This window comes from Felis catus, chromosome C2 (assembly GCF_018350175.1).
Source record: "Felis catus isolate Fca126 chromosome C2, F.catus_Fca126_mat1.0, whole genome shotgun sequence".
Lineage (NCBI taxonomy): Eukaryota > Metazoa > Chordata > Mammalia > Carnivora > Felidae > Felis > Felis catus.
The window spans coordinates 71,231,272-71,257,046 of record NC_058376.1 but is presented as its reverse complement, the minus strand read 5'-3'; the positions used below and the strand labels follow the sequence as shown (position 1 = coordinate 71,257,046).

Genomic DNA, 25,775 nt, shown 5'->3' with positions numbered 1-25,775 from the left:
GGCTATTGTAAATAATAACATAGAGAGGGAGCAAAAAATAAGGCTGCTATAAACATAAACTGGGTACTGGTAAATACCCAGTAGTGCAATTGCTGGATCATAGAGTAGTTCTATTTTTAACTTTTTGAGGAACCTTCGTCCTGTTTTCCACAGTGGCTGCACCAGTTTGCATTCCCACCAAGAGTGCACAAGTGTTCCTTTTTCTCTGCATTCTTACCAACATCTGTTGTTTCTTGTGTTGTTGTTTAGCCATTCTGCCAGGTGTGAGGTGATATCTCATTGTAGTTTTGATTTGCATTTTCCTGATGATAAGTGATGATGAGTATCTTTTCATGTGTCTGTTAGCCATCTGTGTGTTTTCCTAAGAGCTTTCATCCTTGAATGATGATTTCAATTAAGTGGCTTGCTCTCTTTTTTTTCCTTACCATTTTATATTCTTTTTTACTCCTGTTACTTACCATTCCATTCACATTTTAGTAGTTTTCTTTTTAATCTTGCTTCCACATGAGCTCTGTTTCCCTTTAGTTCATTTCAGACTTAAAATAATTTTTTTTTTAATCTATGCTGTCCAGTATGGTAGCCACTAGCTACATGTGGTTATTTGAAATAAGGCCTTTCTAAATTAAGATGTACTGTAAGTGTACATAAACCAATACAGATTGAATTATGAAGCCTTTGCATGAAAAAAAAAAGAATGTAAAATATCAGTAATACTTTCTATTGATTATATGCTGTAATAATACTTTAGATATATTGGGCAAAGTAAAATATACTATTAAAACGAATATCACCTTTTTTTAATGTGGCTACTAGATAATTTTTAATTACTTATGCGGGTTCACTTTTATGGCTTGCATTCTGTTTCTTTTGGACTGCACTGGCCTAGGTAGTATGAAAAGTGATGTTGCTTTCTTGGGAAGTAGTCATAATGACTTAATCATTGATTTAGTTACACAAATTGTAGCACATTGAAAAAATACATTATGTACATTAAATACATTATGTATTATGATTTGGATATAGACTTATAACCTTTTCATCCTTTTACCTACTATTATAACTCTAATAACTCAAAATTCATTTTTATATCAATTGCAGTTATGGAATTATTTAGAAATAATTGAATCTGAGAACAGAAATAGCTTTCTCCGAGTTCATTATTCCCAGCAACTACAACTTTTGGGCAATCTATAGAAATAGAACATCATACAGTAATGGCTGGGATTTAGTTTCTGGAGAAACTTTAGAAAGTTTAGTAGTAAGGTTTTTTTTTTTTTTTCTAGTGTGCCATTTTAAATAGTTTTTAAAAGTAGTTACTTTTTGGGGTGCCTGGCTGGCTCAGTTGGTGGAGCATGCAACTCTTGATCTCAGGGTTATAGGTTTAAGCCCCACATTGAGTGTAGAGATTACTTAAAAATAAAATCTTTAAAATAAGGTTACTTTTTAAACTTAAAAATAATGGAGCACTCCCAAATGTATTAGAATATATAATGATGGGGCTATATCTTACTTAAATGCCTTTCCTCACCCCAAAGCATTTTGAGAAGCAAAAATTCTCGAATGATTGCTGCTACAAACTGCTGCAAAATGTCTACATTGCTGAGCTCTAGAAGATAAATTTCTAAATAAGAATATCATTGTTCTAATTGTGGACAACAGTTACAGAAAGAGAAACAGTAGTCAGTATCTGTTTCTTTATCTCTAAGTTCACTTTCCTCCTATCCTTCCTTTTGACTTGACTGTGTTAGGTTTTCTGCCTCCCAGTTCCTTGAAGAGATATAATTAAGCCCCAAAGCTAAAACGTGAGGGAAAAAAATCTAAAAGAAGATGTAACTTCTCATGTTTAAAAATTCTTCTTCTCTTTGTCTCACAAACTCAAACTGTTTTGTTTAAAACAGTAAAGAGCTAACCAAAAATAAATAAATAAATAAAAATAAAAATAAATAAAAAAAAAATATATATATATATATTAGAGGTTTGTAGTCCTGTAATTACTATCAATTACTGTATTCTTTAGTGAATTAGGACTAAGATTTTTCTGGAACTTATTTTTGTGAGTGGCCATGGACTGTAAAAGAAAGGCTTACCTAATTTACACTTCTCATTCCTCCTGCTTTCAGAGTAGAAGGTGTTAGGGAAAAGGAAAGAATACAACTGAATGTCTTTATTGGCTATTGAATTTGACTGTTGTGTGTGTGTGGTGTGGACAGTGGAACATGATCTGGATCAGATTGACTACATCGACAGCTGTACTGCAGAGGAGGAAGAAGATGAGATGAGACAGCCCAAGGGCCTGGACTCAGACAGCCTCAGTTCCCAGTTTATGGCATATATCGAACAACGGCGAATCTCTCATGAGGTACTACACACATTTAAGGCAAAATCTGTTGCTGTCCCCTAGTAAACAGTTCATGGTGGAATAAATTTCAGTTGTATCAGTGATTTGTTGCTTTAAGCCTAATTATTTGTTTTATGATGTTCAGTTCCAATTTCATGAATTTTTCAGATTTATTGTAAAAAATCAGACAATAGTCTGAAGTAGGGGTTAGCTTTATTTTTCAAATAAAAAGACAGATTTCAGAATTTTGAAGAATGAGGAGTCCTAAGAGTATCCTACGCCTTTAAAGAAAGTACAAAGAATGTAATGCTTTTTCTTTGTTGTTCTTAGTGCTTTTTTATTGTTACTAACTAGTAAATCATAGTTTGATCAGTAATTAAGAATCAAACCAAACTGCTGACTTTGGAGCACATACAAACTTAACCATAGAATTTTTGTAATGTGCTTAATTGTATTGGAGCTTTTACACCAAGTCGCACAGAATATAAATTGTTTGCCATTATCGTTCTTGGGTGTCTCTTCTAGTGGAGCATTGAGTTGCCCTAGAAAACAAATAAGCATTCAGCCCACTGTAGAATCTCTGCCAATCCCCCAAGGGTCTCAGTGGAAATTGCATTCTTCAGTGTATCTAGTCAGCATAATGGAATGGCTCCACTTCAGTGTGTGTGATGTTAATGTCTGGAGTTGGTCCCAGGCTCTGAGCAGGGGTTATTTGAGAAACACTTGGGGCCTTTTTAGAGAATGATGTATTTAGCCTTTTAGAAATCGAGAATAATCACTCAAGTGGGGTGTGCTGTGGAGTGATATTATCATTCTTTAAAAAAAATCCTTCAGTCTTCCTGTCTGAAGACTTCTGAACATAGTAGTTTTTGTTGGTGTTCAGAAGACACTCTTGTATGTGAAGTTGGATAAAATTGTATAAATCAAAGTCCTGCAGCCCAGAAATAGCAGTGTACCAGGTGACTAATGAAACTACGTGTGATTCAGGCTATGAACATTCTTGTTAGCGCAAAGGGCAACTGCTTTGCAAAAAAATTAAAATTAATAATGCACATTGTAACCTTAAAGGGAATTGTTTTTCTTTCATTGTGGTCTTTCTCTTTGATCATTTTATGGTAGTTAGACTGCAGAGATGAGGTATCTCTATTAAAAGTAAAAATGCCTGTTATACTACTGAAAAATTGTAGTATCATTTGTTAAAGCCATTACTATTTTGTAAATTTTTTTTTTAACTCCAGCTATACTTGTGTGGTAGTCTTTATGATTCTATGTCATAACCCTCTTTATGACTTCTGTGTCATAAGGTTTTCTACAATTTAGCACCTATAAAAATATGATGAAGCAGCATTATTTTAGATGGTTTAACAGCCAGTGAAGAAGTATTTTTTATATTCTTGAATACTATCTGAAAAAAAAGAGTTGTTAAAAAAAACCGAATCTATATGAGATTTTAAATACTCTGCTATTGTTTAATTTTGTTATAATACCTCTCACAAATATAGAGGTATTGTGATAAAATAAGGTATAGCTTGTATTTATAGGGTATGACATTTTCAAAATGAAACCAATGTCACATTCATTTTATCATTAAAATTTCATGTACCTCCTACAATAATTGCAGATAATTGCAGTATTGTAAAACCAGAGTGTTAAGTCACTGATGTTAACATAATAGGAGAGATTTTTGTTTATTTTAAAAACCAATGTTCACTGAAATTAGAATAATTATTCTTTGATCAGGGTTCTAGAATTATATCTCATTTTGTATGATCCTCAGGCCTAAACTTTAAGGGAGTCTGCTTTAGCCTTTTGCAGTAATTCATCAAAGATTTTCTAATTCTATGTGATGTACCCATTTCTTGGAGATAGACTATAAATAATTTTACATTTGATTTTCAGATACCGTTTTTGGATAAGGTGGTTTTCTTTCCCTTTAAGAATACCCACTTTAATGATTATTTTTGGTGTTGAAATAAGATTGTATTGCTTCTATAGATTCTTATTTGACAGAATACATGTTGTGATAACCTATAAGCCTTTATCTTTGATTTATAATTTTATTGTTCAGTATGTGGTCCATATCACTGAGTCCAGTTTAATTTTTCTCAGTGATGTTTTTTTTTTTAAATGACCTTTACCCTTTAGTTTATAAATAAATTAAGTTGCCAATGTTTTTCTTTTAGTTAACACCATATTTTACCATAAAGAGAAGTTACTTTTTGCTTTATCTTAATATTCCACCAATATCTGCAGGACTATTTGTATGACTAAACATAAGTAACAATTTGTGATGATGAAGTAAAGAAATGGAATCTGCCCAGTGAACTCCCCCTTACTAGAAATATTGAGAGAGCCTGAGCACAGGTTAGTGTAGTGCAGGTAGAAATTCCTGTTCTGAATGGAAATTTGTATGAGGTGACACCTAAGATCTTCTCTTCTCAAGTTCGAACACCTTACTAAAATTACTCTATGGTCAGTGAGTATTACTGTATGGTCAGTGTAGTTTACGTAATACAGGGAGAAGGAAACCCACTTTTTTAAGAATAAGTGTTTTTGGGCTATACATAGTGTTTTGTTAACCAAAGCAGTAATATAGCTTATAATGAATGCTTTTAAATGTAAAAATTTACATTTGAAGATTTTGTTGAACTATTTTTTAGTGTAATATACAGATCTTTAAATGCCAAGTCATCTGTGAACTATGTAGTCACAGTGTTGTGGATACATATGTTAAATTGATTTATTTCTGCTCTTTTGGCCTAGGGTTCACCCATAAAGCCAGTACCTCTGAGGGAGTTTCAAAAAACAGAAGACATGAGAAGATATTCACATCAAAACAGGTTGGAAAAAAACAGTTCTCTTCAATTGTTTCTGTCTTTAAAACTCATCGGTGAGAACATGAAATGATTTTGGTTTTGTGCAGATTTGTGTATGATGAAGATACTTAGATACTGTGTGTTTTAGAAACCATGTATTTAGAGCCGAGTGACAGTGTGCTTTTTGCTCATGCAATAGAAAAAGAAGTAAAATTGATTTATTGATTCTAAATTCAGACTGCCTAAACCATTACTTGTACAATTATTTGATTTGAAGGTACTTAATAGCAGGGAGATTTTGTGGTGATGTCTGGATTTATGCACTAAGAGGGCTAAATAAATTTCAGGAGTCCTGAAAAAATTTTTTGACTTAAACTTTTGGCTAGAAACAGGGAGCTAGGGGCGCCTGGGTGGCGCAGTCGGTTAAGCGTCCGACTTCAGCCAGGTCACGATCTCGCGGTCCGTGAGTTCGAGCCCCGCGTCGGGCTCTGGGCTGATGGCTCGGAGCCTAGAGCCTGTTTCCGATTCTGTGTCTCCCTCTCTCTCTGCCCCTCCCCCGTTCATGCTCTGTCTCTCTCTGTCCCAAAAATAAATAAACGTTAGAAACAGGGAGCTAGACGGAGACAGCATTATGTATCCTCATTATATCTCAATTGAGATGATCGTTTCACTACGCTTAGTGCCTCATAGAATATTTCTAAAATTAACTTGACTGCTTAGAGCACTGCTGCTTAAACTTATTCCAAAGTTTCTTGCCAGACACTGTATCACAGTAGTTGAAAAATTCAAAGCCTTTGGGTCTTTGCTTCCTCTATTTTGTATGAAGTTTTTTGTTTTTTTTTTTAACCACTTTGTGTTTGCTTGGGTTTTTTTGTAATTTTTTTATTTTTGAGAGAGAGAGAGAGAGAGACTGCAAGCCAGGGAGAGGGGCAGAGGGAGAGAAAGAGAGAGAGACAGACAGACACACACACACACACAAAAAGAGAAAGAGAATCCCAAGCAGATTCCACACTCAGCTCAAAGCCCGATGTGGGGCTCAATCCCACAAACTGTGAGATTATGACCTGAGCCAAAATCAAGACTCAGACGCTTAACCAACTGAACTATCCAGGCACCCCTGTATGAAGTCTTAAAGTAGTAAACTTGACATACTTGTTCTTAAACAACAGTAAATCTCCTTTATGGAAAGTGTCATACCTAGTTCTTTACTTATACTTGGTAGGATGTTAAAGTTGTTTTGAGAACTGAGATATAGATGGATAGAAAATATGGGAGAATAGTGAAAGAAAGAAATCTCCTAATTGGCCTTTTTATAGTCTCATAGGTTAGTTCATGGGGACTTAGTTAAATTTCATATATTTTTTTTAATGTTTATTTATTTATTTTGAGAGAGAGAGAGAGAGAGAGAGAGAGCGAGCGAGCTGTGAGTGCAGAGTCTGACATAGGTCTTGATCTCACCAACTGTGAGATCTTGGCCTGAGCCAAAATCAAGAGTCAGACGCTTAACTGACTGAGCCACGCAGGTGCCCCTAAATTTCAAATCTTTGAAATTGAAATTTATCTCAGAAAGGCTTTTTATTTGCCTTGTGCCCTTATATTGAGGGTGTGGTCTTTTGAGATTTCAGTTTCACACGGGGGTATCCTATTGCGTTTTTCCACTTTGATCAGGCCCACACTTCATCTCCTGTCCTTCTTACCTCCTGCATCTATCATAAGGAAGGCTCAAGATCTCTGGAATTTAGTAGAAACCCTCAAGGTGAAAGCCAGCTTTTTTTTTTTTCTCAGTTTCATTATGTATTAGTTTTTTAATGTTTATGCAACAAATTACCACAAATTTAGCAGCTTAAAATGTAGTAACTCAGTTCTGTGGAATAGCAGTCTGGGTAGGCTTGCTTTCATTCTCCACTTAGGGTCTGGCAAGCCAAAGCCAATGTACTGGGTAGCCTAGATTCTTACCTGGAGACACTGGGGGAGAACCCACTTGCAGGCTCATCCAGGTTGTTGGCAGCATTCAGTTCTGTCTAGTTATAAGACTGAGGTCCCTGTTGCTTTGCTGGCTATCACTGGGACTCAGTTTTATCTCCTTGAGTCTACCCAAGGTCCTTGGTCCACAGCTCCCTCCATCTTCAAGTCAGCTTTGGCAAGCTGTTTTGAATCTATTTCTTATCACATTTTGAATCTCTTTGATTTCCCTTTTTGTCACATCCCACAAACTTTCCTGCCTTCTTTTTTTTTTCCAGTTTTATTTATTGAGAAATAATTGACATATGTCACTGTATATAAGGTGTACAGAGTGATGGTTTGATTTACATATATTGTGAAATGATTACAGTAGGTTTAGTTAATAGCTATCATCTCATAGATACAATAAAAAATAATTTGTTTTCACCTTGTGATGAGAACTCTTAGGGTTTACTCTCTTAACAACTGTCGTATGTATCAACAGCAGGGCTAACTGTACTCATTATGTTGTATGTTACATCCCTAATTACTTATTTGTCTTATAGCTGGCAGTTTGTAGCTTCGACCACCTCCCTCCAATGCCCCTCCCTCAGCCCTGCTGCCCTCTTGTGCTTTTAAGGGTTCCTTTGATTACATTACTCTCACTTGGATAATCTTTCCATTTTAAGGTCAATTAAGTACCCTTAATTTCATTTGCAGAGTCCTTTTTGACTTGTAACATATTTACTGGAGTAACACCAGGGGTGGAGATCATAGGAGCCAAAAATCTGTCTACTAACCCAGAGTTCCTGTTTTTACTACTTTTTAGAAATTTTTGCTCTGCCAGTACTGAGGAATTCTTCGCTTACCTGAGCCTGTGCTTTCAGACCTAGTAGTTTTCCGTTTATATTCACAGCCATCCACCAGCAAGTGACAAACCCTGGATTCGAACTCGGTCACAACTAATTCTAAAGTCCATGCCTTTAACTACAATACCATGTTGCTACTCCCAGACTCACTTGTGTCTCATTCTTTATTGGTTATATCCCAGCTAAATCTTACCCCACCAGCCCACTTTTCTCTAAACTTTTGACTAAGAATGTACTGACTAGGAGTGATAAAGGTTGGGAAAGATTAGTAAAAATTGAAGGAAGTTTTTTGCCCAGCTTCAGTTTTATTTTAAACCTTGCCTAAGGGAGTTATTGAGTAATTTATTCTGTACCTTTAAAAAATTATGGGGCACCTAGGTGGTCCAGTTGGTTAAGCGTCAGACTTCAACTCAGGTCATGATCTCGCGGTTCGCAGGTTGGAGACCCACGTTGGGCTCTGTGCTGACAGCTCAGAGCCTGGAGCCTGCTTCAGATCCTGTGTCTCCTCTCTCTGCTCCTCCCCTGCTCGCACTCTGTCTCTCTCTCTCTCTCATAAATAAATAAACATTAAAAAAAATTTTTTTAATTATAATTTATTCTGTCAAAACTTTTTTGGGGGTATTTTAATTATTTTAATAAAGTAAGAAATATGGCCAGACTCTTGAGGTTATATAAAACAATTTTTTTCAAAACATTTTTTTATGCATTAAAATTAAAAAAAAGTATTTTGTGAATTATTCAAAGATTTGGAACCAACATAAGAAAAAAAATGTGGGAAGAAAGAGAACAGTAGTGTGACTTAAATTTTGCTTTTTTACATATTATATTTTTTAGTTTAGGAAAGTTTAGGGTAAGCCAGTGTTTCTCAATAGGTTGTAGTGGATATTTGAAAAACGTGCTTATTTGTTGGGACTTGGTTGCCAAAGGTGTTACTGGCATTAAGACTAAACTACCTGTAACATACAGGACAATCTCGTATAACAGAAAATTTATCCAAAATGTTGTGACACTGCTATTGAGAAACATACTCATAGATGAAAAGGTCAGACGTACAAATGAAGCAGCGTGGTGGCACCAAGGAGCACCCAAGCCATGAGGGGCCCATATTAGCACCTGGTGATCGGCTTGAGGGAGCTGTCAGTTCTCAGACGTCTTCTTCGCTACCACTTTTATTCTCTCATATGCCATGCTTCATGCTCTGCCACCATCTTTAACTTTCACAGCTTAGTTTTGGCCATTGCAGGTCCTTTTTTTCTGTATGTGTGTCCATATTGCTTTTAGATCTCTGCGCTCTTCACTTTCTCCTTCCTACATTCTGCCGCTGTAGAGTGGGGAGGTGTGGTATAGTATCAGCCACTAATCTCCAAGTCAGGTGGCTTGAATTCTCATCCAGGCTCTGCCTACAGTAACCATCACTAAACCTCTGAGGGCCTCAGATTTCTCCCTTGTAAAGTTAGTGGTTTGGACTCCATGATTTCTCAGGCCTCTCCAGTTCTCATAGGCTGCGTACCTAGAAGATGAGAGAGCAAACTACCATCAAGTCAGAGATAAGAATTCAAATCAGATAGATAAGGACTACTGGCTGCATCACCTTGGAAAAGTTATTTAACTTCCATTTCTCAGCTTCCCAAATATAGAGTGAAGATTCTAATAGTTCTTACTCCATAAGATTGCATGAGGAGTAATTGAGAAACACTATGCATAAAGTACTTCACAGGGCATATGTAGGGCATGGTAGGAGCTCAAGGATTGTTCATTTCTATGTTTGCATCTGAAAAACATTGTACAAAAAAAATGACACGAATCATAAAACTACTAGAGCTTTGAGGGATTTGGGGGACTTTTTTTTTTTCTTATCTTGCCTTGTAACACACCGATCGAATGCATTAAAATCAACCTGACGGGCGAGTAATCATAGTTTAAACTTTTAGGTGCTAAATGTCAAAAAGCGACTTATTCCCAACATTGTTAGTTCAGAGACACAAATGAGTAGCAGACACTTGAAACACTAAATCCAATTCAGGAAAAAAGATAAACACCAAATTGTAAGATTTAGCATTGGTAGAGGCACCCGGCTGGCTCAGTTGGTAGAACATGCAATTCCTGATCTCAGGGTTGTGAGTTTTGAGCCCCACTTTGGGTATAGAAATTACTTAAAAATAAATAAATAAATAAAATCCTTGAAAAAAAGATTTAGCACTGATAAAACTGAGAAGCAACTTTTACTGTTTTTTTTTTTTTAAGCAACAAATCAGGTTTCGTCTTTTTCTGAAAAATAAAAATCAACAGAATCTTTACTTTTGTTGTTAAAATTGCTACCTCAGTTGAAGATGGGAGGAGGAGCACAGGTCCAGTGGCCAGGTTCTGCCATATTCCAGATTTTGGTTGATAAAATAACTTTGTATATAAAATGATCTCTATTTACATGTATCTTGTTTCAGCCATGGTAATGAAAAAGATAATAGTTATGTATGCTCTTAAGAAATGATGCTATTTGAAAAGTGATCTCAAATGTCTGGTCAGCACTGGCTGACATAGATTGTTGTTGACTCTCTGCAGCTTGATCAGTGATATCATCACATGAAATGTGAGTTGGCGACATCAGGTATTCCTGTAGCTTAATTTAATGACTTGGGCTCAGGTTTACAAAATGCAGTCAGTCTTTCATTGCTGACCAGTTTGCCTATTGATTAATAGAAAGCTACATTAACAATAAAATTTTACTTGTCTTTTATATACTGCCTGCCTTACCAAAGAATTTTCTCTTTCCTTTTTTTCTTTTTTGGGTCAGGGTTTCATCTGAGCCGTCTTCTCTCATGTCACTGTCACCAAGTCACAGTCAGGTAAATTTGTTGTTGTTGTTGTTTTTCTGTTTTAGTTTTGATTTTTTTTAAACTAAAATGATTTTCTATTTTTATAATGCTTAAATTACCATTAATTGCCAGACATCTGTAAACTTTACTACCTGTCGCCTGTAAAATACAGTTAATGTAACATGTGAACCTGATACTTGGCTAACGGTGCTTTTAGACCCTAGACAGAAAATAAATCTTTACTGACATGATGGCTTTATAGTGCAAATAAGAACACAGTGTGAAAAGATGGGAGATGATCAGCACTACACACATTTAAAGAAATGTTAGGTGACTGCAAAGTAGAAATTGCTTGAGTAAGTAGTAGTTCCCTAAATTGATTAAGAATATTGATAAGTTAACCTTTAGCCCCACTTGCACATGCAAAATACTTTTGTTCCAGTTATCACATGCAGACTTGGAAATTCTTCGGAGAAGAGAACAATTAGTAGAGCGTACTCGGAGAGAGGCACAGCTTGCGGCCCTACAGTATGAGGAAGAGAAAATAAGGACCAAGCAAATTCAAAGAGATGCTGTCCTGGACTTTGTCAAGGTGAAATTTTGTCAAATTTCATTGAAATTCCTAAAGAGTTTTAGAAGTAAGTGCTTATTTGTTTTGCTGAGGCTGTCAGTGTTTGTCTTAATTAAAGTGTCAACATTCTTTTTTCTCACTGTAAGGAATCTTGAGTATATAGCATAACTGTCTCCTGCTTGTGATTAGATGAATTGTCCTCCTGTAGGGTAGGCTGAGAAGTGATCATCTTGTACTTGAGACAGTAGTCTCTTCTTCTTAATTAGCAATCTATCTTTAGATATCTCACTTTACTCTCCACCTGCCATGTCTTCAGTCTGTTAATAAAGATTGATAAGATCACCAAAGTGCCAGTGCCATGTAAACCTTAAAGTGCCATGCAGATGTGAACTGTTGTTATCTGAGCCCATCTGACTTCCTCACTCTGGTGAGCACCAAAACTGTGTGAGGGTCACAGGCTTAATACTTTAGAATCATCTTTGATTCTTTCCTTTCTGTTCTCTCCACACCTACTCAGGTAGCAACCCCTGTTAATACTTTTTCTTTCTTTTTTTGTTTTTTAAAAGTTTGCAGCCTCTACAGTTCATCTAAACCTGGTTCTTTTTTTTTTTTTTTTTTTTTTTTTTTGCCTGTATCATTTAAAGTCTTTTTGTTTGGAAATCACCTTGGATTTTTCTCTTCATAATAGTGATTTCTATTTTTGTTTGTTCGATATCTGTCTCTTCCATTTATCTGTAAATACCAAGAAGACCGGGAGTGTATCTGTCTTGTTTATTTGCCGCTCCATCCCTAGATGTTAGCAGGTGTCAGCCCATAGTAAAGCTCAGTAAACATTTGTTAAAGGAATGATTGAATGAATGAATCATTCTTGGCCTCAAAAGCTTTCTCTCTTGTGTTTCAACTAGCCAAAGACCATTTTCTTTAAGTATCGTACACATGATAAAATTCTCTTTTTTTCAAATGTATCAAGCCCATGATGATGATCTCTAAAGCTCAGAGAGGATGACAGTTTGCCTGCGTTAAATACTCACCTAGTTAGTGGCAGAGCAAGGGTTCTCAAGACAGGCTGAACAGAAAATGGAAGTAAGGTTGACCAAAAATGAAAAGTTTCTTTAAAGAAAAAAGAAGGCTGGCTCCAAACCCTCACCTGTGATCAGAATGCTATACTGACTGTCAGTAAATAATGATGGCTGACACATACTATATCCTAAGCACTATTCTGTGCATTCTACATTAACTCATTTATCATTTAACTTGCCTTCTGTAGACATCACATAGCTAGTAAGAGATAATCACATTGTAGACAGTTTTGATTAAATGTCAAATAAGAGTTTGATCTTGATCTGTTAGGTAGAAGAGAACAGTTGTAAGTTCTTAAGCAGGAGAAAAACATGAGAGGAAAGATACTTCCTAAAAACTAATCTGCTTGTGTTTGAATCTGTTAGAAAGAGATGAGGAAAATGAAATAGTAATTGCAAGTCAGACTAGGGTGCAGAATGAAGGCATAACACCAGAATATTTCTGAGGTTCCTAAGGAGAGGCAGTGTTACACAATGGTAAGAGCCCAGATATTTCTGAGGGCACTTGGGTGGCTCAGTCCGTTAAGCGTCTGACTCTTGATTTCAGTTCAGGTCATGCTCTCAGCGGTTCATGCGTTTGAGCCCCACATCAGGTTCTGTGCACTGACAGTGCAGAGCCTGCTTGAGATTCTCTCCCTCCCCCTTCTTCTCCCCTGCTCGCTCGCTCTCTCTCTCTCTCTCTCTCTCTCTCAAAAATAAGTAAATAGGGGCGGCCTGGATGGTTCAGTCAGTTAAGCATCCAACTCTTGGATTTTGGCTCAGGTCATGATCTCACAGTTCATGAGTTTGAGCCCCACATTGGGTTCTACACTGATGGTGTGGAGCTTGCTTGGGATTCTGTCTCTCCTCCTCTCTGCCCCTCGCCTGCTGTGCTCACTCTCTCTCTCTCTCTCTCTCTCAAAATAAATAAACCTAAAAAAATCTAAAAAAATAAGTAAATAAACTTAAAAAAAAATCAGAAATATGAATTTGAATCCAGCTTTGCTACTCATTATGTGCTTGGCTTTGGGAAAGTTACTGAATCATACTGTGCCTTTAGTTTCCTCATAGGTGTAGTATTTAACTATTAAATATTAACTATTTCAGAATTCTTATAGGTGCACCTAGTACTTCTACTAGTGTGTTGAGTGCTGTGCCCCCTACCACCACAATGGATTTTATAAATTAGAGATTTTAAGAGAGGCATTATTATGTTTTATACATAGATGTAGTGAGTGTTGAATAAATCATTGAAGAGGAGTAGGAAAATAAAGGAGATCCCAAAGCAAGATTTTGAGGCTAAAACAAGAGTTTGAGAAGGAGTCTAGTTTTGTGGAAAGAATGTAGGATTTGGAGTCAGAAGATGTAGGGGCAAATCTCATTTATGCTACTTACAAATTTATGGACTTTGCACATGTCATATAACTTCTTTTGTCCCCAGTTCTTTTGTCTTTAAATGAATATGATTATGGGGGTGCCTGGGTGGCTCAGTCAGTTAAGTGTCCGACTTCAGCTCAGGTCATGATCTCACAGTTTATGAGTTCAAGCCTCACAATGGGCTCTGTGCTCACAGCTCAGAGCCTGGAGCCTGCTTCCGATTCTGTGTCTCCACCTCTCTCTCTCTGTCCCTCTCCTGCTCTCTCTCTCTGTCTCAAAAATAAACAAACATTTAAAAATTTTTAAAAAGAATATGATTATGATGTTTGTGTATCTTAGAGGTAAAAAGAATCACTTGAGATAATGTATATAAGAATACATTGTAAAACACTGACTATACAGGTGGTATAATTATTATTTGACATAGTAATAGAAATTAGCAAATTGGGGAAAAGAGCCAGTTAATCTGGGAATTTATGGGTTTGTTTTTGAACATGTTGAACATGAGCTGACCATGGGTTTCCAAATAGAGAGTTTCCACAGGCAGTTGAAAACGCAAACCTGAAAATTGGCCGATGAGAGAAAGCTAAAGGTGTTAGCACTAGAGAAAGAATGAGTTCATTGAGAGAATATAGTGAGAGATCACTATTCTGATTGGGACTATGTTTGTTTGCATGTACATATAAAAAACATGCTTTTTGTATTTTTGTAGATGCTTATAGACATATGAAATACTGTCTGTTAGTTTATTGATCTTCCTTGTTTAAATTGTAAACTGTTTAAGGGAAAGGGTGACATCTTCCGACCAGTAAATCTGGCAAAGTGCTGCACACAAGAGAGACAAATCAATGTGGGTGATTATTTTGGTAAATAGAATTTATCATTTCCAGTGTTCCAGATTCTAACCAACTTCCCTCTTTTGGGGGGTCTTGGGGATATATAGCACAAAGCATCACAAAGTCCACAAAAACAGCAATCCCCCTTAGATGGTGAGGTAAGTCTATATAACCACCTTTCCTTTGGAATTTTTTATTACAATGGAAATGAAATGTTTGCATGTGATTATCATGTGTTTTCGGTGATCAAAATATTGCCATTTTCCTTTTCTTCTCACAAAATTCTACTTACTCAGGAGAAGAAGACACGGGCCAGGGAGTTTATCCAAGTTTATAGATCAAGGATTTTTTAGTCTATACGAATCCATCTGGAGGTTATTTCTTTTTTTCTTCCATCCCCACCAGAAGTATCTTCTCCTTCATCCATTTTCAAGCCATACTGTGTAGTGAGAAGTAGTCCTGGGAGCTCTATCTGGCACTGGTACATGGTGTTGGTATTGAACAAAAAGATACCACATACATCTCAGCTCCAGGGCTCATTTCCTGAGTGTGTGTGTTACTGATTACACGGTGTACACAGTAGTTTTATAATATAAATAGTACATTTTCATTACAAGTTAACATGTAAAATTAATTGCTTAACCTTTTTTGAAATATACCTATTTTGATCTGTTAAAATGAAACTTACTAAATAAGTATTTGTATTGTAGTCGGTTTTTAAAGCCATTTTTCTTTATATTTTGCCTTCTCATGTTTTCAGTTTATGATCACCGCTTCCTTAAAAATGCTTAAAGGCATTGTTTCATGTGAATTTTGACTCTGTTTTCTGTAACATAAATTACGTGAAAACCTAACACACAGGGTTTGACAAGCATTAAGTTTCACCATAGAGTTTTTAAAGCACAAGTGATTCTGGAATGTAAAATGCATTGTTTGAAATGTTTTAAATGATCCATTATAAGGGTTTTTTTTCCTTATTGACTAGACATACGATTACTACTTCTTGTTTATCTCAGAATTTAGGCCTTGTTCTTATACCTGAAAGATTCACTCAGCCTTCTCAGTCATCTTTTGTTCACATGGTAATAATAAAGGAACAAACCTTTGACAAAGTTTGATAAGTTAATAACCTGTTCTTTTCTTACCCCCAAATTTCCTTCTTAATGGTCATTCTGGAGAAATGCATTATTTAAAAATTAAAGCTTCTCAGGAAAATATGGTGTGCAATTTTTAAATTTCTAGTTGTCCTCTTGTCTGAGAAAGGTAATGAAGAGATGCATAGACTAGAAATCATGACTCTTGGGTTTATTGTTTTAATTTGTGACTGACTCATTAAATGACCACAAATTCTTTGTTACTGCTATGCCTATACTTCAGCTTTCTCTTCCGTGAATAGAGAATAATCCCTGTTCCCTCCTTGCTTTAGTCAGTTTTTAAGCAATCAGATCATATTTGGAATTAAGCTGTTTGGAAGAAAATCATTACTCAGAATCAATTTATTAGCTTTTATGATACATGAATTCAAAATGATTGTGAATGCAATCCTATATGTTAGCATCTTCATTATGTCTTAATATACCTCTTTGCTTGTGTTATTTGTGAAATATGTCACGTGTGTGCATCGTTTGTTTTTGACATTGCTTCCTTTCTCTCTGCCTCTCCAGTGTCCCTTCCCATCCAGAAGGTCTCAGCACACTGATGATAGTGCCTTGTTAGTGGTAAGAGCCTTGCACAAAACGGAGTTATATATTGTTATATCTAGAGTTTGGAGAATAGTAATTACACTTTTCATTCAGAAATTATCTACGTACCATAAAACATGATGAGTGTCATTACTAAATACTTTATAAATAGCTAGAACTGTTTCCCTGCTTTACTGTTCATGACTTACCAGCGTTCCAGTGTTCTGCAGCTATGATTCAAATACCTTTGTTAGTGTTTCCAAAAGTAAAACATTCACACTGCAAACCACATTGGCTTTGGATGTGGGTTGGGAGGAGAGGGCACATTACTTTTTTAGACGTCATTTCTAATTCTAGGTGCGCTTACTTTATTAATCATTAATTTGGCTTATGAGTCACCTGTGTGTTAAATGGATTTCCTTCCTGCATGACACTAATTACACAACTGTATATTTGCCATCCTATTTTATTGTCTATTTTAAGCTACTGAAAATCCCAAACTTTTCAAAAATATTTACATCTCAAGATTATCCCTCTATGCCCATTTTTTAAACTTTGGGAAACATTAACTCGGAATGTTATCTACTGATCATTTTTTAACACCAGTTTACTTTTATTGCCTGTTTCTTCAGCAGAAAATGAGTATAACATAAGAGCAGTATTGAAAAATCTTACTTTTGTCAGCCTTGCAAGAGAATTCTAACATTCACATAATTGCTTTCCCCATCATGTTTTATGATATTTTTTATAGTAGTATTGAAAACTAGCAGTTCAAAAGTCTGTGTGTAGCAATTCCTGTCTCATGTGCTGGTAACTGCCACCCTTGTACATACTCCTGCGTGAAGTGCATACTTCAGCAGGAGGCCCTTCTTACCTAAACGTCCATTGTCAAAATTTCTGTATGTTCTGCAGTTATCATTTCCTTTGAGATGGATACAGCACATTTTAATTGGGCAGTCTTACAGGTAAATAAAACCACCACCTTCTGGAGTTTTTGTGGAAATTAATTGATATGAGAAGCAAATGATTTAAATTAATGGAAAAAAATACTGAGAGCCTGTGATGATCCAGACACTTTACCAGAATTATCTCATTTATTCCTCACAGCGATCTTAAAAGTTAAGGTTAAACTGATCACCATCTTACAAATGATTACCGAGGCACAGATATTTTGTCCAGAATGAGATTTGTCCGAGGTCACATAGCTAGTAAGTGCAAGATTGGGTTCAAATCCAGATCTGGCTGACTTGAGAACCTACTATTTATTAAGCACCATGGTGTATTGCCTCTCACACTATAATGGAAAGCATTTTAGGAGACTGAAGATGAGATTTAATAATGTATAGGAAGTGACATAAGTCTGAGTGGCCACACTTCTTTTTCAAGGAAAAAGTGGAATTTGGAAAAACAGATCCCCTTGGTGTGAAATTTGAAATGGCTTTCAGCCATTTTCAAAACACATACCCTTGTATTTTACTTATCAATATTCATGTTTGACCTAAATGAGATAGCCTTTAAAAGGACAGTGTCGCACATATTTTTGTATGCCAAATAGTATCCAACACTTTGCAGAAAGAGTCGTATTTTTAAATCATACCTCTGCTTTCCTCAAGACTTCTCTTCAGTAGTTTCATATGGTAGAATAAAGTCCTTCTTAACACAGCCTGCAAGCCCCTGCATACTCTCTCTCATCTCTGGGCTCAGGGCTCATTCTGCACCAGCATTTTTTCAGCTTTTCAAATACAGCAAGCCTGTTTCTACCTCACAACCTTTTGCACATGCTGTTTCCCTCAGCATGGAATGCCTCTCCCTCCCTGTATATACTCCTTGGTTAATTTCTACTCCTCTATCAGGTATCTGCTTAAATGTTAGATCTTTAAAAATGACTCTTCTGCAGCCTACAACCCCCAAATCAAATTTGTCTCCACTGTTATTTTTTCTCTTCCTAGTTCATTTAGGTGGATGTTTATTGTTTTAGGTCTCTTCCCTATTAGACTACCAGACTCTAAACTTCATGGGCACAGGGATAATCTCTGTTGCATTTACCTATGTATACTCAGTTCCTGTCATCGTTCCTGGGATATATTAAGTGCTCAATAAATATTTCCTGAATGAACACATAAATGCTATGCATCTGAAATTGCTCATTAAATTGTTTCATGATGAAAAGGTCTGATGATGTATAGCAAGGTGTACATGTTGGATTTCATTTAAAGACCTTGAAATACAAGATCTGAAATAAGTATTAGTGATGTTTAATATCCATGACACTAACATGCTCTTAGGGCTGCCCTCCAGGCTTCTGTTGTTTTCATCTATATCCAATCCGCATCTGTATCTCATCTCTAGAAACTAGAGAGTATCTAGGCTCATTTCGCATCCTCTTCTTTTCCACTTTTTTTGTCCTCCTTTGCCAAAAGAGTGGCTTTTAGCCTTTTTATGTTTGAGATTGACAGTAATTTCTGTACATTTGGTTATAAGGAGGCCCAGGAAAACTGAAGAGGTGACGATATGACTGTTGTCACAATCTTGTTCTTTGGTATATTTCCTTTGATAGATTAGGTTACAATGTTACTTTAAAAAAATTTTTCCCCACCCTCCCCAAAAAGAAACATTGATATCTATCAACTGTCATTAAAAATTGTTGTATTCATTTTATTGATCATCTACACACGTTTTTCTAAAACCCACATGTGCTTAATAAGGTCATTTGTTCCATGATTCACGTATTTGTGATCCTAGTTTAAATTTTTAAAAGTTATTTAACGTATAAAGATTTCAATATATTTAAGACTGACTGGCATTTTGTTGTTGTAATAGGTCCAATCTTATCCAGTGCCCTTTGTGATGAAAGTCCTGTCTTCTCTGATTTCCACTCTTTACCAAATTAAAGAATTGTCATGTTTTGGGTTTTATCTGTAATCATAATTCTGTACAATAGATTCTAACACTTACTGTCTCTATTTATACCTTTAATATACTTGACAGATACATCTAATATTTCTAGTTGTATGTAGGTTGGTGAAAGGATAAAGGATTCAAAGAAAAGGAAAATTCCTCTTACACTCATGTAGGTCATTTGGACATAGAGGCAGAAATGAAATGCTGGTTCATCTGCAAGGCATGACACAGAATACTCATTCCTCTGTTTTTTCACATCAGAGCTGGTGTATGGAATTATAATAACTCTAATTTGGATCAGTGTTGAAAAAATAGTGTCTTTACTCATGCCAGTTCTGCTCAGTTAAAATGAGCTCTTTGACTGGATTTGTTTCCCCATAAGAGGAATAGCACAAGTCTTGGTAGTTTCTAAGGCAATTTTGCTCAACAATTTTGATGTTCTTAGTTTTAGTTCTATTTAAAATCACTTTTAATAAATCATGCCTGCCCTTTTTTTGGTTGTCAAACTATCATTTATCAAAATATTTTCCTTTGTAGTTCTTAACTAGCTGAACATTCCACTGTTCCACTGTTGATGTCATCTATGATGTCATGAGGGTGGTGGCCATCAACATTGCAGCCCACAGATTGAGCAGTCCCCAGGATCTCTTTATGGTTCCAGAGAGTTCTCTAGCTAAAGATCAGTGCCACATCCGTCAGGCAGCGTTGACAATCTCATAGAAAATGATGGTTCCACTGTGCTTAACGTTGTTCTGCTTTGTGTCTCTTGGTGGTTCCTTGAGAACTTTGATAATCAGGGCAGAGGCAGAAGGCACCACTTCAATATGAGCCTGTCTGTTCTGAATGAATGGTCAGTTTCACTGTAATCCTGAGACCCTTCCAATCACCAGTTGCCTTGGTAATGTCATCACAAACCTTTTTGGAGACAAACCCAGGGGGCTGATCTTGGGGGCCAGGGCAAATGTGGCACTGACATCCCCACCAGTGCACCTCAGGTGTATGGCTTTGATGTCGCTGGGGTCAAATTTAGGCAGCATAATGGAAGCAGCTGGTGTTGCATGAACCTGGATTTGAGATGACCAAAGACAGTTGCACCTTGGCCTCCTCCAAGCCGAAAGCCAAAAGCCCTTTCATTTCTTGGTTAATGTGGTATGAAGTATTGAAATAGTTTGAATTATACAGATGGGAAAACTGTTTTATAAGGTAGGCGTTTTTTTCCCCCTAGTATTCCTTCTGCCCTATCAATACTTTAGTAAACCATTTGAAAGTTTGTCCATGACCTTTCCTTTTCTAATTTCATTGACCGGATCTGCCTGCCTGCCTGACATTTTGCTAACATAAATGCTGCCTTTTGTTTGTTTCTTCCCTTTGTCTTTTAAAATTTAGTCGCTGTCAGGGTTGAATCAAGTGGGCTGTGCAGCTACCCTGCCTCATTCTTCTGCCTTCATGCTTCTTAAGGTATCTCTTGTTACCGTAATACACCAGGAACTTGAAATTTTCCAATAGATTGGTCCAACAGCAGTGTGAAATCTAGGATTGCATGAAATATACATAAGCATATAAAACTATTTGAATTTAACATTAATTTTACTTGAAATTTTTGGAAGATTTACCATACTAGAAATACAGAGCCTGCGTTAATTCTTTATATTGAAATTCTGTTTGATACACTGTTCCGATTTTCCTACCAAAGGTTATTTTTTTTGTCATGAGTTATTTTACTTTGGCTGATAAATAATATAAGGTTAACTCTGTTTTCTAATGTGCATTTAAAATAATTTCAGTCCCAGTCCCCAAAAGTGTCACTGCTAAAAACTTCTTCTAGTAGAGGTCAACAAGCTATGGCCTGTAGGCCACATTTTTTGGAAATAGATTTATTGGCACACAGCCACTACCATTTGTTCATACACTGTCTGTGGCTGCTTTTGAGCTTAATAACAGAGTTGGAATATGGCCTGCAACCCTGTGTTATTTTATTTTTTGAAGGCCTCTAGGAATGGTGATTCCATATTTGTTAATCATATGATATATAAGAAATTATTAATAATCTTCCCTGTTAGAAGGTTCTCCCCTTGTCTGACTTAGATCCACACCCTGTGGCTTACACTTACTTCTCTTCTTTCCAGAGTAGAGATTTTCTAGTTATGTAGCAGTCTTTAAAAAAAGAATCTTTATATTTGAAAACTATTATGATGCTGCCCTTGTCTTCTCCCTAAATAAACTCTGGTTGTTTTATGTGCCTTTCCTAGTCTGTTAATCCTTTTGAGCTTTCTCAAGTTCTCTGCCTTCCATTTTGGCTCCACAGCCCCCAAGTAGAAATATAGCCCTTATTAGAGCCTACCTGGAGCTGAGCATGAAACAAGGTTTTTCACATCTTATTCTAAGCGTTGGGTTGGCTTTTCTCATTTCAGTATCCATTTTGGTCAGTAGCCACTGTAATTCTCAAATGTTTCAGTTATACTCCTAAATGATAATTAATTTCCATATCTTGTATCTTTGAACATTTTTAATTCTCTGATTTGAAATTCTTTGGATCTTTGATTTCAAATACTTTGAAATTCTTGCATCATGTTCTTCTAAGTGCTGGCCCGATAAACCTTCTCTTTAGTCGGTATTGAAGATGCTGCACATACCTGGATGACTTTTGAAAAACCTTTATAATTCTCATCTCTGTTAACTCTTTGCTAGCCTTTCTCAGCTAGGTTCCTCATTTGAATGACAACCCAGAAAATTGAGGGATTGTTCTCAAACTTCTCTCAAGGAAGGTATATTACTAGTATAGGAGATATATAGGAGAGAAGTTAATTCATTACACTCAGTGGATACCTTAGGGCATTGGGGCTTATTCTCTCCCAGAATCATAGTTGAAAAGGCCAAATCTGAACGTGCCAACCCTTGTATAGTAAGTTTAACTTTCTGTCAGACCTGCTGTAGTATAAATGATTTCTGAAAATATTAAAACCAAAAGGGAGAAAAAAGCATGGGAACAGATGTATGTACCTCTGTGTTTTAAAATCATTCGGTTAGGTGGCTCAGTCAGTTAAGCGTCTGATTGCGGCTCAGGTCATGATCTCGCAGTTCACGAGTTTGAGCCCCACATCAGGCTCAGTGCTGACAGCTCAGAGCTTGGAGCCTGCTTTGGATTCTGTGTCTCCCTCTCTCTCTGCCCCTCCCCTGTTCTCTCTCTCAAAAGTAAATAAACATTAAAAAATTAAATAAAGTTATAATATGTTTAATTTATTGGGCCTAGATGTTGAGGCCTTGAATATTGTTACTCTAACCTTTCTTGATTCTACTCCCCTGCCAAGTCTTCAGTGTCTTTAACCCATCCAACCAACACTTCTTTTTAAATGAGCTTAATTACATTTCTCTTTTTTTAGATAAACTTTATACATGTTAAGCTAGCTCTTCCCCCTTTTTATAGTTCTCTTTGGTCAATGAAGTAAAAACATCTTGGACTTAAATGTTAGTCTGGAAATACAGCTATCTATCTTTAAACACTTTATTTCCTAACAGAAATGAAGAAATCTTCATCATTTTTTTAATACATTAAATTTTACTCTCCAGAGGTGGAGAAATATACTTTAGAAACTATACCAGAAACTGAAATTATAAAATGAAATTATTCTCCCCTATACATTTCCCAATAAAATTTTCTGCCTTAGGATGATCATTTTTCATAGTCATAGGAAAGACCTATTATATAATAGAACTATCTTTAGAGAATGCATTATATAAACTTTTCATGTTACAGAAGTAAGTAAAAAGTTTGGCCTTAAAAAAAATGTACAAAATCAACCCTTACTCCAAATTCTCATTTCTAGACTTAATTTTAAAAGAGACTTGCATGATTTTTTCTTTTATCCCAAAGTAATCATAAATGTGGAAAGTAGCTCTTCTTGAGTAATAATTATTGATATATCTCCATTTCTCTACAGAACGATGACAGATCTAATACCATATCAAGTTCACCTACAACAGAAACAGGTAATAATAGACACAAAGGTACAATTAACCACATCAAGAGTAATTCTTTACTAGGATTTTCCTGATAAATTACCTCTCAGAGAGCTGTGACTTCCATTTCTGAGATGAGAAATCAGACCCACAATTGGGAACTTCCTGCACATTTTCCATTTTTTAATTCAACTGGTTGGTCACCTCTTCAAGCATTTGATATGAACAAATGAACATGAGCTAGCAGGGCTATAGGTTTGCAAGAGAATCTATTCAATATATTAACACTCATTCTGCCTTTATTAACATACCAAAAATAGCATGACAATTAAAACTACAAACAGTCTTCCTGATTTCAAGGTTACTTTTCTGTACTAGATTTTATATTAATAAACAAAATTATCACTTTATATCATTATCGTGTTTAATTTGATCTTTATATCATTTATTGAACTTGTGACATGTGTCTGTTGTTATATTTAATTTTTTTCCATCTCCTTTAATCTTATTTTGCTTTTCCATGCTGATGTAGTTCATCATTCCCCTGCATATTCTTTTCCTGCTGCTATTCAGAGAAACCAGGCCCAGCGCCCTGAAAGCTTCCTTTACCGAGCAGCTGTCAGGGCAGAAGCAAATAAAGGTAGGTCATAGTGACTGAGAAGGGGGGTGGGTGCTTTATATAATGACAGTAACTTGTATGCTTTTATTTTATTATTATTTTTTCAATGTTTATTTACTTTTGAGAGATAGAGAGAGAGACAAATCATGAGCAGGGGAGGGGGGGCAGAGAGAGGGAGACACAATCCAAAGCAGGCTCCAGGCTCTGAGCTGTCGGCATTGAGCCTGATGCAGAGCTTGAACCCATGAACCGTGAGATCATGACCTGAACTGAAGTTGGACGCTTAACCAACTGAGCCAACCAGGCACCCCTATGCTTGCTGTATGCTTTTAAACTTCTACCCTGAGACGTCACTTTGGCAAAAGCTTTAAACTTTGATCTCACTAACATTAAAGCAGGAGAATCTTTGGGGTGCCTGGGTGGCTCAGTCAGTTAAGCATCTAACTTTGGCTCACATCATGATGTATCTCATGGTTCATGAGTTTGAGCCTCGCATGGGGCTCTGTGCTGACAGCTCAGAGCCTGGAGCCTGCTTCAGAATCTGTGTCTCCCTCTTTCTCTGCCCTCCCCCTGCTTGCTCTCTGTTTCTTTCTCTCTCTCTCTCTCTCTCTCTCTCTCAAAAATAAACATTAAAAAAAAAAAAAAAAGCAGGAGAATCTTGTTTCAGTTTAACTAGAGTTTCTTAGCACTACCCAAAGGAGGTTATAGGTTGGAACAAATAAAACACTCTTTCAGGCTTTAGGGAATGTTCCTTCTCTCTGTAATGAGCCTTTTTCAGATTTTTCTATTGATAAAAGCTATTTTATGTGTTCTTAAAGAAATGAATCAGTAGTTCTTTTTTTTTTAAATCTACTTTTTTAGTTTTTTAGTTAATATGCATCTGCCTGGCCTCCAAAGAAGTTACCTGGAAGTAGAAACAAACATTTCAAATAAAAAATAACAACTTTGAGTGTAACTGATAGATGCCGTCACAGATTTAAAATCAAACCAGAGACACACTGCATATAGGATTGTAAACTAGTATGGAAAACTGTTTCCATTATCTAATAATACTGAACACTTGTATGTCCTATCGCCAGCAGTTTGCTTTCCGAAATGTGTAAGCATATATACCCCAAGATATTTACAAAAATATTTATAGCAACATTATTTATTCATGATAGCCCAAACAGAGTGTCCATGACTGATACAATGGGTAAATAATTGTGGTGTGTTTGTACAATGGGATACAGTATAAGCAATAAAAATGAACCAATTAATACAATATGGATAAATCTTATAGTGTTGATCAAAAGAAGACAAAAGCATGCATACATACATGTATTTGGCTTCATTTATAGAAAGTTCAAAACTAGACAAAACTAATCTATGGTATTACAAATCAAGAAGTCCATAGCTAGAACCTGTGTTGTTGGAAGTAACCATTAGGTACTGATGGGTAGGTGTCATGAGAGGGCCTTCTGGGTGTTGGTAATAATTGCATTTATCGACCTGATTGTGTCTACTTTGTGATAATTTATTGAGTTGTTTATGATTTGCATAATTTTCTGTGTGTGTGTTATTTTTCAATGGAAACATTTTTAATCAAAACGAGTTGAGCTAAGTGGGTAATGGACATTTGGTAGTTTTTAACACTGTTCTCCCTATTATTGTGTATATTTGAAACTTTTCATAATAAAAACTTTTTTTAAAGAGTCCATGCAGAAGTGAAAAGTGCTGCACTTGTAAGGAGCCTGTGATCAGGTGGAGCTGAGAATTTTTCCAGCACTAGCAGTCGCCTTTCTGTCTTACATATTCATATTTTTTTAGGTCATGCTTCACCCCTTCTTTCATCTTCTGCACCTCCCACTGACTCTGCAGATCCCATAACAAGACCCAATTCAAGACAGAGAGAAGAAGAGCTGGAATTAATGGATCAACTACGGAAAGTGTGTACACTACCTCTGAATTATACTTTCACATTGTTACTGCTAGAGCGCATAACCCTGCAATCACTT

At 36.1% G+C, this 25,775-nt stretch overlaps 1 protein-coding gene and 1 long non-coding RNA gene across 21 annotated transcripts in view; one reads left to right on the top strand and one right to left on the bottom strand.

Annotated features, from left to right (window-relative positions):
- LRCH3 (leucine rich repeats and calponin homology domain containing 3) overlaps positions 1-25,775 on the top strand; it is a 148,340-nt gene that overhangs the window by 73,104 nt on the left and 49,461 nt on the right. For 15 of the 20 annotated variants that reach the window (XM_045037060.1, XM_045037057.1, XM_045037056.1 and 12 more), the window contains exons 9-18: positions 2,211-2,359; positions 5,102-5,178; positions 10,756-10,807; positions 11,220-11,369; positions 14,727-14,777; positions 16,284-16,337; positions 20,589-20,660; positions 23,141-23,189; positions 23,692-23,799; positions 25,588-25,706. In XM_045037060.1, coding sequence (XP_044892995.1) covers positions 2,211-2,359; positions 5,102-5,178; positions 10,756-10,807; positions 11,220-11,369; positions 14,727-14,777; positions 16,284-16,337; positions 20,589-20,660; positions 23,141-23,189; positions 23,692-23,799; positions 25,588-25,706 — 881 coding nt within the window. The remainder of the gene's footprint in view (positions 1-2,210; positions 2,360-5,101; positions 5,179-10,755; positions 10,808-11,219; positions 11,370-14,726; positions 14,778-16,283; positions 16,338-20,588; positions 20,661-23,140; positions 23,190-23,691; positions 23,800-25,587; positions 25,707-25,775) is intronic. The other 5 variants (XM_045037059.1, XM_019839903.3, XM_045037054.1 and 2 more) reach the window with 4 other exon arrangements.
- LOC111562249 lies at positions 8,764-13,953 on the bottom strand. The gene is made up of 2 exons (XR_002745287.2): positions 13,802-13,953; positions 8,764-9,474 (listed from the first exon to the last, which is right to left on the bottom strand). It is a non-coding gene; the product is annotated as an uncharacterized LOC111562249 (long non-coding RNA).